The sequence below is a fragment of the Suncus etruscus genome, chromosome 4 (genome assembly GCF_024139225.1).
Source record: "Suncus etruscus isolate mSunEtr1 chromosome 4, mSunEtr1.pri.cur, whole genome shotgun sequence".
NCBI classification, from domain to species: Eukaryota; Metazoa; Chordata; class Mammalia; order Eulipotyphla; family Soricidae; genus Suncus; species Suncus etruscus.
The window spans coordinates 717,356-734,649 of NC_064851.1; the positions used below are offsets into that span (position 1 = coordinate 717,356).

Below are 17,294 nucleotides of genomic sequence, written 5' to 3' on the forward strand. Positions count from 1 at the left end.
GTTGGAATCCCATCTCTATATCCCTAGCACCCACTGGGTGAAGGCAAAATGACATACAAACTACAGGTGGACCCCAAAGAGCACGGCTGTCCCGTTAACCTAAGAATAAAAAGTCCATGTCCTCCAGCAGTAGAAAATTACAAATAAAAAGTTTAATTTCAGAAACTGAGTTCACCATTTATAAATACACTCAAATTCAGCTTAATAATACAGTATTTTTCCAAAATTTTCTAAAAGGTCACAGGCAGCAGTGACTGTTTCACCCAGAATATTTAAGTGGTTTGAAATGAGACTACAAACCCTTTTCTAGATGCTGAAGTGAAACTTTGAAATCAAGCTGTTGAAAGAATCTGACAGCGATACTTCATTTTGAAATCCTTGGGATTCTGAGATAGCCCGGTGATGGCTGGGTCTTCCCTAGTTTAAAATAATAATAATAATAAAAATAAGGTCCAACACCTGAAGCTGCCCTTCACGCGATCAGGGTGCTGCCCTCCACAGCAGCCACCCCGCAGATGAAGCTTCCACTCCAGGGCTGTGATCAAACCGGGGGCGAGGGCACACGATTCAGAAACTGGCTTCACAGTGGAGAGACAGTGAGCTGGGCCTGGGACTGCATGGCGTGCCTGCTGTCTGCTGGCTGGAGAACCCACGTCACAAGGGCCACTACAGAGGGGGATTCTCGAGTTCACTGACCATGGAAAACCTGAATGCAAAACTGGGAACGGGAAATCCTCTTTACCAAATCACCACAGAACGGGCATTCTGGGCTATGGCAGGGTTGTAGGTTTGTCCTCGAATGCCACATGGCTGCAGGGGTAAACAGCTACCCTCCCGAATATGCAGTCCTCAACACACTTAAGCGCCTGCAACTACACACTGCTCAGTCAGCATGGCTTGGACTCCACCTCCTATTTACACATTTCATTCCACAGCTGCCAAGGGCTGTTTGGTTGCAATTAAAGCAATTTTAAGGAGAATACAGTACCTGATTTGTGGGGTTTACAGAATCAAACAAAAAGTCTACAGAATGAAACTGCTGACATCTTTTCTGCCACTCTAGTACAGCAAAGGCTAACCCTCAACTTTGAAAAACCTTGAGTTAGGATCGGAACCTGATCATCCTATCACATAATTGACGGGCGGGTGGTTGTAGCGGACGTGTGAGAACACACTTGGGAAGGCCAAGAGGGCCCAGCCACGAGGAATAAGGCACAAGCTGACACTGCAGCGGCTGGGCAAGCGGCCCGTGGACCTGAGTGCCCGGGCCGGTGCTGCCCAGGCCGGACCGAGCGAGCCCCTGCCCCAGACTAACAGCTGGTGCCTGCTGAGCAACAGTACTTCCAGTCAGGCTGCTCCATCTGAGATTCAATATTGGAAGTATATTAAGGGGAGGTTTACTTTCAGAAAGATGAGTTTTTCAAAGTGTTCCATCATGAGCCTGGACTGGCCAAAGCCACCGTGCTCTGAGGGCGTGTTAAAGAGTTTCTCCGCAGGGACAATGCTTGGGGGGCAGCCCAGGAACCTGACGGCCAGCGTGGAGAGGGTGGGCCAGGCCGCCCTCTTCAGGTTCCAGTAGGTGAGGGGGTCACAGCTGTGTTCCAGCACCTCCTCCGCCAGGTAGGCCAGCACCATGTCCTCAGGCATCGGGGCATCGTCCCGAGGGCCCGGCTTCTTCACCGTGGCCACCAGGGACCACAGGCTCTCCTCCCCCGAGGGGCCCTGCGGCGGGGCACCTGGGTCACGCCTGCCGCCGACAGGCGTGTGGTCTGAGGTAGAATTCAGCATTTCGAGTTCCCTGACGAGATCCTGCCTGTACTGCGCGGCCTCCTCCTCGGAGAACAAAGAGGCTTTGTAGCGGGGGTCCAGCAGGGTGGCGAAGAGGTACCTGGGGTCGTGCAGCGTGGCAGCCAGGCGGCTGACCACAGCCTCCTTCAGAGACTTGAGCAGGGTGTCGATGCCCACGGTCTCCTCGAACAGCATCTCGATCTTCCTGTGGAGGATGTGGATCATGGGGATGACCTGGCTGAGCGTGGACGTGTGGGCGCTCATCTCTCGGCTGGCGGCATCGAAGGGCTTCAGGGCGTGGCACACGGACTGCATGACCTCCCACTGGTCGAAGCTGATGAGCTCGCGGAAGTGGCACTCGACGGCCAGCTCGTGGACGGCCCTCTTCTGCTCGATGAGCCGCTCCAGCATGTGGAGCGACGTGCTCCACTTGGATGGCACGTCCTGGACGAGGTGGTGCTGGGGCAGCGCGTACTCCTTCTGCAGGTCGGCCAGCTTCTCCTTGGCCCGGGGAGACCGCTGCACCCACTCGCAGATCTTGCGGGCGATGCTCAGCAGGTTCTGGACCATCCTCTGGCTCTTGAGGGCCTCGCTGACAATGAGGTTGACGGTGTGGCTGAAGCACTGCACGCTCGTGTGCTCGCCCTCGCTCAGCGTCTTCCCTATGCTCGGGTTGTCCGTCACCGTGATGCCGATCTGGAGGCCCGTGGAGGTCACCCAGGCCTCCCACCAGCACTCCAGCTGCTTCTGGATGCTGTTGCCGCTGTAGTCATAGTCGATCTGAGAGACGTCCAGCAGGGCCGAGCAGTGGTGGTCCTCACAGTGCAGCCGGACAGAGGACTCAAAGGTGACCCAGTGGGCCGTGAGCGTCAGGTACTCCCGGGTCTGGTTGCTCATCCACACCCCCGAGGTGAAGTGGACCACGCCGCTCTCGGCCTCCCTCAGACGGGCCATGATGATCTGCTTCACGCTGTCGTACATGCTGGGGATGGCGGTCCTGGAGAAGTAAGCCGGGGAGGGCAAGGAGTACCGAGGGTTCAAGTAGCCGAGCAGCCTGCTGAAGCCCACGTTGTTCACGAGAGAGTAGGGCTGGAGGTCCAGGGCGATCATCTCAGCCACGAGACTCGTGATTTTTTTGGCAACCGGGTGGGAATCGTAGAACTTTTCAGTGGTGCTATTGGAAGACGTGGACACGTCCGTGCTCAGGGAAATGGGGGGACCCGGAGAAGAGGGCCGGGCAGTCTCCGGGACATCAGTCTTCAGCACGCTGCCGTGGAACCTCTGTAAGTGCCTCAGGAGACAGCTGGTGCCCAGGTTGGTCGGCTTCTTGCCCCTGCTGATCGTCCGGCCACAGTGCAAGCAGACCACTTTTGTCGGGTCTGCGGAGCAGATGGAGAAATGATTCCACAACTTTGAGGTCTTTTTGCTGTTGACAGGAAACACAACCTGATTACTTTTGGTGATCACTGTTGGCAAGACAGTTAATTTGGAAGAACTTTCTGCCGATGCCAGAGTAGCATAGGGAGAATTGGCCAAACTCACCCCTAGAAAGCCCTTTTCGTTCCCAATGATTTGAGGGTGGCGCCTGTACAAGTGTCTCATCAGACAACTGGTGCCCATGTCCCCTTTCTTCCCCCGACTGATAACACAGCTGCAGTACCTGCACACGGCCTTGAGACTGTCCGTGGGCGTCAGTGAGAAGTGGTGCCAGACTTCGGACTTGAGTCTCTTCATGGCCCGTTTGTTCTGCTGGAAGGAGACTCCAGACTCGGGCAGCCGAGGGCTGGGTCCAGCAGCCCGCTGCTTCTCGGAGGACGACAGCAGCACAGCCTCCCCCAAGCCATCTACCATGTCCTCTAGCAGCGCCTCGCCAGGGTTCAGAGGCGACTGCAGGTCCTCAGGCAGCCGGTCAGGAGAGGACGATGCAGACGGGGACTCTGGGACCAGCTTCCCCGGGGATGATGCCACAGAGCTGGGCTCTGCATCTGGTGGTGGCAGGGCAGGTAACAGTGTGGGGGGCACAGCGTGCAGGGGTGGGATGCCAGGGCTGCCTCCGTTCTCCTGCAGCACGATGGCACGGTGAGCACGCCACATGTGGCGGATGAGGCAGCTGGTGCCCAGGTCCTTGCCGTTCTTGCCGCGGCTGAACTCATTCATGCAGTGGATGCACACGGCCTTAGAACTGTCCAGTGGGGACAGGTAGAAGTGCTTCCACACGGCCGAGCGCCTCCGCGAGCCTGCCATGCTCTTGGGGACCAGGAGGCTCCTCTCGACTCCATTCTCCAGCGCATCATCGTAATGCAGTGTGGGGAGGGGGGCAGGTGGCCCCCCCAGGGCTTCCTCCTGGCCGTACTTGTCCGAGAGGGACACACTCGAGGAGGGGTCTTCATAAGAGACGGTGGTCGCCGTCTCCTCTGCCAGCTGGTCAGGGGAGGGGATCTTGGAAGCCCTTTGGGGGGACGTCTCAAGTTCGATAGGAGAGAGGATTGGGCTTAGGGCCCCGCCATCGACGGGCTGTGGTGGGAGCAGTGGCGTGGGCGATGAGAAGGCGGCCAAGGCTGCCACGCCGTTCTCAGGGATGAGCACAGTGGGGTGCGCCCGCCTCACGTGCCTCATGAGGCAGCTGGTGCTCAGGTCCTTCTCGTTCTTGCCGCGGCTGAACTCCTTCATGCAGTACATGCAGATGGCTTTCGTGCTGTCCCGGGGAGAGATGAAGAAGTGCTTCCAGGCCGGAGACTTCTTTCTGGAGCTGGCGCTGCGGCCACACAGGAGGCTCTGGGCCACGGCCTCCATGGCCACATCATACAGGGTGCTGCTGTACTGAGAGAACAGGGACCCGCAGTCGTCCTCGCTGTCCGGGCACGAGCGCTTCCCAGGCAGCGAACAGTGCTGACTCGTGTCTCGGCCCTCGGCCTGCTCGTCTTCACTGTCAGCCTGGCCACTGCCCTCCTGCTCCTGCTTAAAGTCCACCCTCTCCAAACCATCAGGAGCCCCATCATCATCTTCCTCTATTTTAAAATTTATCTTATCGGACAGAAAGCCACAATCCCCTTTGGGACAAGTTTCTGGGTTGCCTGCCATGGCTGACCATAACTATTCCGGCAGCTTCATGGCGACCTCTCGGATTGGGAAAAACAGGCTCAAATGTGCAGGGGCTTCAGTTCCGACAAACAGCTCTATCTTTTGGGTTGCTTATGAATGTGGCCATTCACGTGTCTCACTGCTGACCAGCACCAGTAAAGCCTGGGCATCTCATCATAGGCACAGCCTGTCCAGGACCTCCACCACCTCCTCAGTGCAGACACAGCTGCACCCCGGGGGTCCTCTTCATGGCGCTCCTGGTGTCATGATGAGCCTCGGACACTGTCTACGAAAGATATGACGGGTTACCACTGAATCGACTGTGTTTCAAACCTATGCTCTTGTGGAGGTATTAGCTTCATTCAGTGTGCCAAGAAAAAATTAACACCCTGGGGAGTTAAAACTGAAAGATATATTCCTGAATTTTCTGGCAATCCACTTACATAATGAAAATACTCGACAGCTGTGAAATGTGGTAAAATGAAGATGAGACTAAGTTGGAAGGCTGGGGACTATGGCTGTCCACATAGGACTGGGGCTCTGTGTGGTCCAGAATTTCTGTCCTCACCCTGCAGAACTCTCCAGGGCCAGGCTTATCCTTGGCCAAGTGGGGTTCTCTGGAGTCAGTTTTCATTGTGCTATTTTGTAGAAATGGAAACACAAAATAGGAACTATAAACTTTCCAGCTAAGCTATGAGACCCCAGCGACCTGAATGGCTCCCTGGGGATGGGAAAGGGATACACCTCACAAGGGCATCCCCAGGAATAAGAGGATGACAACATCAGGGAACTGGGGACTAGGAAACTGCCTTTTCCAGAGGCAAACACAGTTACTGGGGGAAGGACACATTCCTGGTGATAGACTACCAAGTCCAGCCAAACACACAGAGTTGAGTCACCAGACTGAGCACTGAACACAGGCAAGGGGTGGCCAGGAGTGAGTCTGCAAAGAGACCACAACTTGCAGAACCTGCCAACATAAACTGATCCCCCCTCCTCCCAGCCGCCACAGAGCTCAGGTATTAGGACAGGACGAAGCTACAAAGCACAGGGTAGCTGAACAAGAAATCAGTAGCAGGGTGACACCTGGAAAATGTATCCAAACTATTTTAATGAAAGGCATTTCTTTATTAAGTCAAGATTCACAGAGAGGGAAAAAACCTTCAAACAAAAGAAAATTTTATCCCAAAGTAAATAGATGGAGAAGAAACAACATAGAAAAAAAAAGGCAAAACAGGGGGCTAGAGAGACAGCACAGTGGTAGGGCATTTGCCTTGCATGCGACCGACCCAGGATGGGAGGTGGTGCGATTCCCAGAGCCTGCCAGGAGCGATTTCTGAGTACAGAGCCTGGAGTAATCGCTGAGTGCCACCAGGTGTGACCCCAAAAAACAAAACAAAACAAAACAAAAAAGGCAAAACCAGGGTCTGGCAAGACAATACAGGGGTAAGGCACTTGGCCTTGCACATGGCCAACCCTATCACCACATACGATCCCGAGGCCTGAGCAATGCCAAGTGTGGCCTTCAAAGGCAAAACCTATGAAACAGGGTGGGGGGGGATGGGAGTGGATACTAATGAGACCTATACTAATTCTTTGAAAAGAACAGTAAAGGGCCTGGAGAGATAGCACAGCAGTAGGGCATTTGCCTTGCAAGATGCTGACCCAGGACTGAAGGTGGTTTGATTCCCAGCATCCAATATGGTCCCGAGCCTGCTGGGGGCAATTTCTGAGTGCACAGCCAGGAGTCCCTTGAGCTTCTCTGGGTGTGACCCAAACCCCCCAAAAAAGAACAATAAAGTAGACAAAGAGTGACAAGGACTGATTTAGAGAACAAAAATGGACATGACTCCAGTGCAGGGCCCATGCGTGGCACGTGTGTCCCCCACCACTCATCAGGCCACGTGTCTCCAGGAGTGGCCCCTATAGAAATGACTGAACAACTTCTACAGCACAGGAAACGGACACAACCCTGAAGACTTTCACGACACACCACCACACAGGCGTCCGAATGCTGTCACCAGAAAACCAGAGGTACTGAAACCTTCACTGGCCAGGGTTGTGCCTCAATGGTGCAACCACAGACTTCACACACTCAAGTCCCTGACTTCTATTCCTGGTACACTAAGAAACTCCCAGAACCTTCCCATAATGAAATTAACTTCCAGCCAAGCATGTTCTACTGCCCAGTAATGGCTTTATTCTGCATTCCGATTTAAGTCTAGAAATGTCCAATTTCGGGCCTGGATAGCACAGCGGCATTTGCCTTGCAAGCAGCCGATCCAGCACCTAACGTGGTTGGTTCGAATCCCGGTGTCCCATATGGTCCCCCGTGCCTGCCAGGAGCTATTTCTGAGCAGACAGCCAGGAGTAACCCAAGCACCACCGGGTGTGACCCAAAAACCAAAAACCAAAAAAAAAAAAAGAAATGTCCAATTTCAGTTAATAGCTGAACATGTTCAAAGTGTTAATAAAGGTTTTGTTGTATGATAAAAAAAAAATTGGGGGGCGGGACACCACATGTGGCGGCACTCAGAAATCGTTCCTGGCAGGCTCAGGGGACCATATGGGAAGCTGGGACTTGAACCCAGGTCCGTGCCGGGTCAGTTGCGTGCAAGGCAACTGGCCTACCACTGTGCCATCTCTCCAGCCCCCAAAAATCATTTTTTAGACACAGTTTTAGATATAGTTTGGCTTGGTCGTCAGCTTCCCTGGTGAATTCTATTCAATTAAAAAAAAAGTAAAAGAGAAACACAAAACTTTCCAGAAAATAAAAGAGTTTTTCCTTTGTTCTGTTTTGAGACACACCCAGCAATGCTCTGCATGCTTTACATGGCTGACAGGTAGCTGGAATGACAAAAAGCAATTCTAATTTGACCACAGGCAAAGTGATGTCAGTAAGAATTCATTACTACCACAAATTTCTGGTCTCAGACGAGTACCAACCTTCTTGATACTGCATTTAACATTTTTTCTGTTTGTTTTTGGGCCTCACCTGGTGATGCTTTTGGGTTACTACTGGCTCTGCACTCAGAAATTGCTCCTGCCAGGCTCATGGGACCATATGGGAATTGAACCCAGGTCCTGGGTTGGCCATGTGCAAGGCAAACGCCCTACCGCTGTGCTCTCTCCCTGACCCTTCCACTGAACATTTCTATCCTCACTAATTTTGGGATCCCTCAACTCTATACTCAACCCACTCATTCCAGTTCAGAGCAGCTCAGGAGCCAGGCACGACTAGGCCTGCTCAGATGTTATGAAGTCCCCATAGACACAAACCTCTCCTCCTGTTAGGTCAAGGTAGCCACCCAGGAACCTCCTGCACACACTTAGGGGTGTAGGAAGGACAGAGTACTGGAAAAGCCGCTGCTTATACAGTGCCCCACTGTGTGTCAAGCCTGTATTTCCACCACAGTCACCGAGCACTGAGGACCGGAAGGGCAAGAACAGAAGCAGCAGTGGCTCAGGAAAAGTAAGCAGGCATGTGGCCCTCAAGTACCATCAGAGATCACAGCACAGGGGCCAAAGCAATAGCACAACTGTTGGGCGTTTGCCTTGCATGTGGCTGACCTAGGGCAGACCCAGGTTCGATCCCTGGATCCCATATGGTCCCCCGAGCCTGCTAGGAGTGATTTTTTTTTTGGGGGGGGTCACACCCGGCAGCACTCAGGGGCCACTCCTGGCTCTATGCTCAGAAATCGCCCCTAGCAGGCACAGGGGACCATATAGGATGCTGGGATTCAAACCACTGTCCTGCATGAGTCAGGAGTGATTTTTGAGCACAGGGCCAGGAGGAACCCAAGTGCCGCCAGGTGTGGCCCAAAAACCAAATAAAGAAAAAAAAAAGAGAGAGATCATAGCACAAAGCTAGGAGTAAACGCTGAATATAGTCAAATGTGGCTCAAAACTAAAACAAAACAGGGGCCGGAGAGATAGCATGGAGGTAAGGCGTTTGCCTCTCATGCAAAAGGTCATCGGTTCGAATCCCGGCGTCCCATATGGTCCCCCGTGCTCGCCAGGAGCGACTTCTGAGCATGGAGCCAGGAGTAACTCCTGAGCACTGCCGGGTGAGACCCAAAAACCAAAAAAAAAAAAAAAAAAAAAAAAACAAAACTAAAACAAAACAAACACCAAAAACACACAAAAAAATAAATACGGGGCCAGGATGTAGCTGAAGAATAGTAGACACTTGCCTGGCATATGTAAGGCCCTCAGTTCCACTCCTGGCACCACATAACAGAAGTAACTTTAAAAATAAAAAATAGGAGAAGGGGGAGGGCTCAAAAAAAAAAAAAAAAGAAAGAAACTAGGGGGGCCAGAGCAGTGGCGCAAGCAGTAAGGCATCTGTATTGCATGCGCTAGCATAGGACAGACCACGGCGTCCCATAGGGTCCCCCAAGCCAGGAGCGATTTCTGAGCACATAGCCAGGAGTAACCCCTGAGAGTCACTGGGTGTGGCCCAAAATCCAAAAACCAAAAAAAGGGGGGGCGAGGTGGTGGTGAAAGTGGTAAGGCGTCTGCATTGCCCATGCTAGCCTAGGACGGATCAGTTTGATCCCCCAGCATCCCATATGGTCCTCCAAGCCAGGGGTGACTTCTGAGCGCAGAGCCAGGAGTAACCCGAGCGTCATGGGGTGTGGCCCAAAAACCAAAAAAAAAAAAAAAAAGTAGAAAGAAACTACTGTGGCAGAAGACAGAAGACATCCTGAGTACCATTGGAAAACCTATGCTCCGAAAGAGAAGCAGCAGAAAAGAAAGTCACTTATCATGAGTATCACAGTCGCTAACAGCGAATGGAACACTCTGACCAGAACCAGTCTACCCTCTGCACTGCCATCTGTGCCACACAGCCCCACCCGGGACACACAGAGCCCATCTGGCAGGGCATCTTGACAAGGGCAGCCAGCGTGAAGCAAAAGAGAAAAGGTGGCATGTGGCCACAGAAGGGAGGGGCAGATCTTAGACTAAGATCTCCAGGGACAGAGGTCACGATTTTTACTGAGTTACAAGAATACCTGAAAAGCAAAGGCAGTGGGTCAAAAGGTTTTTTTTCCCACATCTAGGAAAAATACATTTTCTGAGGCCAGAGTGATAACACAACGGGTAGGGCATTTGCCTTGCACACAGCTGACCAGGGTTCGATCCCCGAATTCTGTATGGTCCCAAAACACTGCTAGGAATGACCCAAGCACAGAGCCAGGAGCAAACCATGTGGCCAAAAAAAAAAAAAAAAAAAGAACAAAGTCAGAACAAAGTAAGCGGAACCATTTTTGATTTGAATGGAAAATGTCAGTTTAAACGTCTATTCATGACATTTAATATTTATTTCCTAGCTGGTTACCAGACAGGTGTTTACTGAGCATTACCATGAGTACCCCAATCTTTCTGCACTCGGAATGGGAAGGCTGCAGGGCTGGAAGAGGAGGTAGGACCAGGTGCCAGGGAAACAGTTTTTGAGGGATCTACTTAGAACTTAATTGCTAAAAAGCACAAACAGGAGACTAAAGTAGATAATGACACAATTAGTAAATAAAAACAAACATTTAGACAAAACCTTCTTGAGACTCAAAATAAAAGATAAAATAAGAGTTCCCCAGAAGGGTAATAAAGGGCAAGATTTCAGGTGTGTCCTTTTTTTTTTGCACAGAAGGGATGAGGTAAGCATCAACACAAAGGAAAGGCAGCTCACAGGGCTAAGTGACCCTGGGGTTCAACTCAACACCAAAAGAGTTGGTCCCCCAAGCACAGCTGGCAGATACCCGAGCACCAGGTCAGAAACAGCCCCTAAGCTCACTGAGCATGGCCCAGAAACCCAAGAAGACATTCAGCAGGGCTGGAGTGACAGCACAGCAGCAGGGCGTTGTACACAGCCTTGTACACAGCCGACCTGGGACGGACCTGGGTTTGGTTCCCGGCTTCCCATAGGGTCCCCTGAGCCTGCCAGGAGCGATTTCTGAGCACAGTCAGGAGTAAACCCAAGTACCGCCGGGTGTGACCCCCAAAACAACAACAACAAAAAAAAATAATAAGTATCAATAATAAATAAAATGGGGTCAGAATGGTGGTGGCACAGTGTAAGGGGTTTGCCTTACATGCAGCTAACCTAGGACGAACCTCAGTTCAATCCCCAGTGTTCCATAGGGTCTCCCAAGCCAGGAGCGATTTCTGAGCGCATAGCCAGGAGTAACCCCTGAGTGTCAGTGTGTGGCCCAAATAATAAATAAAAAAAAAGGGGTGCTGACAGAGGGTGAGGGCAGAGACCTGTTACAGACAAGAACATGGCTCCTGGCTCTGAGACAGATAGGAGGGGGCCAGAGTAGGTCCAACTGCACTGAACCAGGAGTAAGCCCCGAGCACCATCAGATGTGTCCATTAAACAAACGAGTACGAAAAAGGGGAAGATGTCCCCGTTCCTGGTTCCAACACACATTCTGGAGCGGCAGAAGCATCAGCTGCCTCTAACTCAGGAATGCCAGGAGCTCCTACAGAGAAAGTCCAGTCCTGGCCAGACCGAGCAAGCAGACACAGCTCCTGAGGGCTAAAGTGCAGGACCGGGAACTGCAGCTCTCAGCATAGGAGCCATGAGGAGGCTGCCAGAAGATGCAGCCCGAGACCCAGCTCAGATCAGCGGCTCCCTCGACTCCTGGAACATTCTGGGTCACAGAGTAGGATGCCGGCTATTCTACTCATGCCCTCTTTGGATCTTCAGTACCTCCTCACTCACCACTGCTCCTTTCCTTGGGGGACAGTGCAGTCCTACTGGGAAGTGTAGTGGCAGCTGGAAGTTTTTTTTTTTTTTTTTTTTTTGGGTCATACCTGGCAGCGCTCAGGGGTTCCTTCTGGCTCTCTGCTCAGAAATCGCTCATGGCAGACTCGGGGGACCCTATGGGATGCCGGGATTCGAACTACCATCCTTCTGCATGCAAAGCAAACACCTTACCTCCATGCTATTGCGCCGGCTCCCTGCTGGAAGTTTTTGAATACCGGTAGCCTTTTTCCTAACAGTTTTTATAACTGTGCAGAGGGACTGGGTGACTCAGCCAGCAACAGTCCTGGGTGGATTGTGGTGGAATTATGAGGAGGGAAGCAAGTGGCAGGTGGTATGGGACCAGGGTCTCCCTGCCCAGACCAAGAAGCAGTCATAGAGAGGACCCCAGCCAACCTCAAGATGACACTCGCTTTTTCTGGGAGTGGTGGCACTGGGCCTGAGGCCTTCACTGGAGGGAGAGACAAAAAAGCAGGCAGACTGGTGTGTGGGTTGGCAGCAGAGGCCTACACTGCTCGCCCAGGATCGTGATAGTGGTGGTCCCAGCAAACTTCACACCACCGATCTCCAGCATAGCCTTTGCGCCTCACTCAGTTTCTGCTCAGGATCACCACACCCAATATCCAGCTCAGCTGGAGTGTGGGAAACAAACACCCCTGAACAGTGAAGCACACTTCTGTATCCTCCACCACGAAAGAGCTGGCAAAAGAACAGAAGATTTCTTGTTTTTGGCCCTTATTCCTGGCTCTGTGCTCAAGGACAGTCCTGATAGGGATCAGGGAACCCTATGTGGTGATGGGAATTAAAACAGGGTTGGCTGTAAGCAAGGCAAGTGCCCTTCCCATGAAGCTAGGGAAGATTTCCCTTTCTTTCCAATAGTACCTTCCAGCACCAGATCCCCAATTGTCTGCAAGCAGCAAGGATTCATGAGCTACTGCAGAAAAGAGCAGAGGAGAGATGGGTGGATACCTCTGAAAGTCCTGTTCCAGGCTCAGAGGGAAACTGGACCCTCAATTCTGTAAAACGGTGGAAAGAAAGACCTGGGAGCAGTGAGAAGCATGCCAATTGGCCGAGACAGCTCAGTGCAGAGTTCTGGAGTTGGGAGCAGATGGACCTCTGCCTCGGATCACCCACCAGTGGCTTTGCGCATACGAGAAGCTGTGGGCAGAGTCACTCACCAGCAACCTGTCACCCCGATGAGGTCAGAGCAAAGGTTCGGAAACGGGAGGATCTGAGGCCGACCCACAGGAAGCCACAGGCTGGTGATGGCCGTCATCACTGCGCTGGGTGCTGCGCGTTGTGTTGCTCGGTGCCCAGGGATCTGAAACACAGCAGGACCTTGGATGTCAGCCACAGCTCTGCATAGCCCCAGCTACCCCGTGACCTCCTCCGCGTTTCCGAAACATTTGGACCCAGGATCCTCTGCCCCGCTCTGCCTGGTGTTGCTCTTCTGTGCCAGTGGGAAGGGGTGTTCATAACGCAGGTGCGCGAAAGAACTACGAGGGCCTGGGAGAGCTCGGGGGACACGCACATGCCCGCGCTCCGAGAACCCGGACACACTCCTCGGAAGCACGACCTCAACTCTCCTTCCAGCGGACCAAACCTAACCGCCACCGTGGAAAGCGCAGGTGAAGCAGCAGGTGCTTTTGCCCTGGCAAGCCGGCCTCCCTGGCTGTGAAGTGGATCTGGGGAAGGCGACTTCCCCTTCTGCGCGGAGCATCAGAGTGTCCACATGGCGGGGCTGGGGGGTTCGAGCGCCGGCCTTCCATCGGGGCCTCCCCGACGCCCGAGCGACCTGTCTGGAGGCCGAGGCGGGTGGCCCCGAGGGAGAGGACCCGCCCGGCCCCGGACACACGGGCAGAGCCGCCATGGGAGGTGGTGGCGGCCCGAGGCCTCGGCGGGCCCTTCGGGGAGTCCGCTCGAGCGCCCGAGGCCTCGGCGGCCCAAGGGCTGGGCGGGCAGAGGGCGTCGAGTGCGCCCGCCCGCCCGCCAGACGCCCAGCAGAGCGCGAGGGGTCCGAGGCCTGGGGCGGGCGGCGGCCACTCGCGGCCGGGCGGCGGGCCGGAGCCTGCCGGAGCCCGCGCGCGGAGGCCCCGGCGTGTGTCCCGCCGGGAGGCGAGGCTCTGCCCGGTCCGGGGAGCCTGGGAGCCGGGGCGCGAGGCCGAGGCCGGAAGCCGGCGGCCAGCGAGCGCACGCGGCGAGGCCCGGGGCAGCGGACGGGAAGGAGCCCACAGCCCCACAGCCGCCGGCCGGGCCCGAGCAGTCGCGGGCGCGAGGCGGGCGCGGCGCACTCACCCGGGGCCAGGGCGCGGGCCCGGCTGCCGACGCCGCGCGGCGCGGGGCGGACGCGCTCCCATTCATTAGCCGCGGCTTTGTCTGCCCCCGCCCGCCCGCGACGCCGCCGCCGCCGCCGCCGGACGCCGCGCCCCGCCCGCCCGCCCGCCCACCCGCCCTCCCAGGGCCCCGCGCGGCGCGCAGGCGCAGTGGCGGCGGCGGCGGCCGAGGCGGAAGCGCGGCCCGCTCCGCCCCGCGAGCTCGCGCTCTCGCCGCCGGGCGCGCCGGGCCGACCACGCAGGCGCGGGCCCCGCCCCCAGCCCCGCGCCGACCCCTCGAGAGCCGCTTCCGCGTCGCCTGACCCCACCCCGGGACTCACGGCGCGGGCGCGGACGCCGCCCCGCCCTTCCGCGCAGGCGCCGTGCCGCGCCGCGCCGCGCCGCTGACCGAGCGCCACAGTTTCGGGCCCGGCGGGGCGTCAGCGCGCGACCCAGACCCGCGGGGCCGGCTCGAGCGACGCCACTGCCCCCGAGTTGGGGGCCCGGCTCTGATCTCTCTCACTCGAGTGGACTTTGTTCCACCTGTGGCTTCGGGCCACACCCGCGGCGCTCAGGGCTTTCGGAAGTCGCTCCCGCCAGGCCCTGGGGACCCAGTGGGGCGCCCGGCGTCGAACCCGGGTCTGCCCCGTGCGAGGCACACGCCCTCCCCGCCGTGCTCCCGCTCTGGCCCCACGGACTCTGAGCCTGAGGGGAAATCGCCGAAGCCCCTGAGCCCCCCCCCCCCGGGCTGCAAAGGCCCAGATCTGGTCATCCCAGCCCCCACGCACACCCCGAGGTTCCAAGGTCCTCCTGCCTCACCCCTGCCCCGAGACCTTTGCCCCGACCCTCCCCTCCCCAGCTGCTCCCTCCCCTGGCGGGCCTTCCCCCGAGCCTCCACACTGGCCAGGGGAGAACTCGCTCTTGCTCCAGGCACAGAGTTCCCTGTGCTGGGTGGCAGAGGGGCGCGCTTTTCCCTGCCACAGGACTTGGCACTGTGTGGCCCGATGGCCTGGGCCTCCACGGGCAGGAGGTGGGCTGCACTGGGCACCTCCTGCTCGGTTCTGGCCCGTACCAGCCGTGTGTGCTGTTGCTGGCCCTGTCTGAGCCGGAAAGCAGGCCGAAGGACTGCATGTGCCGTAGGCGCCTGGCAAGAGCGGCCCGCTGGCCTGAGGAGAGCTCAGTACTAGAGTGCAGCCGGGCACGTGTGCAGCTCTGGGCCTGGGCCCTGGCACTGTTGAGCAAGACGACCAGCAGTGGGCCCGGCCACGGATAAGCTCGTAACGCAGCGCGTGCCAGTAGGCACCGGGCCTAGCTGGACCCTGGCGACGGGCTTTGGTAGCTCTGGGGACCGTGGCACCACATACAGGCATGTTGTCTATATCACTGACGAACCTAATTCCTTGTCCCTTGCCCCTATGTTCCAGACCTCTCCTGCTTCCCTTCCCATTTTTTCTCCCCCGCCATGTTTGTTTCTGGGATCTGGAACCAATGTTTCGCCATCTTTGATGACTTCTATTCCCTAGACTTGTGATTTTATAGCCCGCAAAGTAGTACATACATCCAAATGTCCTTGTGACTTCACTTCTCTTAACCGGAAATCCTCCATGTCTGTCCATGGCAGCAAATTGTGTGATCTCATCCTGTGCTACAGAGTAGTCCACTGTCCTAAACCTTAGCCCCGTGCTGCTATTGGACACCTGGCCCGTGTCCATCTGCCAGCTGCTGTACTAAGTGCTACAGTGAACAGGTATGCCAAGAGTTTTTCCGAGGGAATATTTTTGTGTCTTGGGGGTAGACCCCCCCAAGTGGTGGGGTCATGGACCTATGGAAACTGTAGTCTTAGTCTTTGAGGAATCTCCATATTGTTTTCCATAGGGGCTGGACTAGACCATATCCCCATCCACCATGCCTGAAACTTACTCTTTCACAGTTCCCACCAGCACAGGGACTCAAAGAAATGCTGGTTTCACAGCTTCCAGGTGCTCTCATTGTTGACTTAATTTGAATTTCTCTATATTCTCATTTTGTTTTTGGGGCAATACCTGGCAGTGCTCAGGGGTTACTCCTGGCTCTGTACTCAGGAATCTCCTGGCGGGCTGGGGGACCATATGGGATTCCAGGGAATTGAACCTGGATTGGCATTGCAAGGCAAGTACCCTACCCATTGTACTGTCTCTTTGGCCTCTTGTTTTGTGCTGCTAGCTCTGTACTCAGTTTGCTCCTGGTGGATTCCACATACAGAATCTGAATTTCAGTCATCTGGGCCATTTCTCTGACCACCCTCACTTCCTCTCCCCCTTTTTTGGTTCTTGTGTTTAGGACACACCCAGCAATGCTCAGAAGTTACTCCTGGCTCTGCACTCAGGAATTTCTCCTGGTGGGCTCAAGAGGACCATATGGGATGCAGGAATCAAAGCCATTTCAACCCTGTGCAAAGCAAATGCCCTCCACACTGTACTTTCTGACTGCTATCACTCCCATTTTAAAACCAAGGCCCCACCTACACTATCCCAGGTGGCCAAGCACGGGTCCTCCATTTCTCCCGTATTCTATAGGGTTCCCTAAGTGGTATCCTAGGAATTAGCCTCTTGGGATTGGCTTGTCCTCGAAGTATCATTCCCTGGTAATTCTTCCAAGTGGTGGGTGAATTAACAGCTCAGGGACGGGTCACACTTCTTTTAAAGATTGGTCATCTCTTGATAGCTGGGCATCAGAGCCCCTTTCGACCCATCACCAATCAAGTGGTCAGGCTTGCTATGAGCGAAAGTCTTCATGTGGAACAAACTCAGACACGCAGCCGGGCCGTGTGGCAGGCGCCTGTCTACCTTTTGACTGACATCTGGGCTGTTTCCAGGGCTGCTCTCTCCCTGCTGGCAGTGTGTGAGTGACCCAGTTTCTGCAGGTCCTCAGCCTCTGTTGTCGATACGAGTCATTCTAAGGAGGTCAGCCATGGGTGTTCTTACTCTTTCCCTAGTGGATAAGGGCACTGACCAGCTTCACACACTCTGACTTGGCATCTGCCTTTGCTGTTTTACTTTCTTTTTTTTTTTTTTTTGCCAAACCTGGCAGTGCTCAGGATTTACTTCTGACTCTGCTTTTAGGGATCACTCACTCCCAGTGGTTCTGGGAATCAAACCCAGGTCAGTACTATGCAAAGCAAGTGCCCTCCCCCATATCTTTTATCACTCCAGCTTCCCACACCCTTGTTCCTATTTTCTTTCTCTTTATAAAATTACAAATACCACTTCCTTAGTATATGCTTGTCTCATTTATCTGTTCCGTTTTGGTTGAGCTGTGGTCATTTGTATTCCTCATTTCACTGAAGCTATCAAATTTACATGTAGAAT

The 17,294-nt window shown here is 54.9% G+C and overlaps 1 protein-coding gene across 3 annotated transcripts; it reads right to left on the minus strand.

Annotated features, from left to right (window-relative positions):
* Positions 1–132: 132 nt before the first annotated feature.
* Positions 133–14,012, minus strand: ZBED4 (zinc finger BED-type containing 4). 3 transcript variants are annotated; one of them, XM_049771541.1, is made up of 3 exons: positions 13,931–14,012; positions 12,814–12,956; positions 133–5,155 (listed from the first exon to the last, which is right to left on the minus strand). In XM_049771541.1, the coding sequence occupies exon 3, from the start codon at positions 4,867–4,869 to the stop codon at positions 1,369–1,371; it is 3,501 nt and encodes a 1,166-aa protein (XP_049627498.1). In that variant the 5' UTR covers positions 4,870–5,155; positions 12,814–12,956; positions 13,931–14,012; the 3' UTR covers positions 133–1,368. The 3 variants fall into 3 exon arrangements, with proteins under 3 accessions (XP_049627498.1, XP_049627499.1, XP_049627497.1); XM_049771542.1 differs by lacking the exon at positions 13,931–14,012 and having other exon boundaries at positions 133–3,214; positions 3,449–5,155; positions 12,814–13,007; XM_049771540.1 differs by lacking the exon at positions 13,931–14,012 and having other exon boundaries at positions 12,814–13,007.
* Positions 14,013–17,294: the final 3,282 nt, after the last annotated feature.

What these genes read in the sequence shown, in the direction of transcription:
- ZBED4 (XM_049771541.1), bottom strand. Translation starts at nt 4,869, where the DNA reads ATGGCAGGCAACCCAGAAACTTGTCCCAAAGGGGATTGTGGCTTTCTG.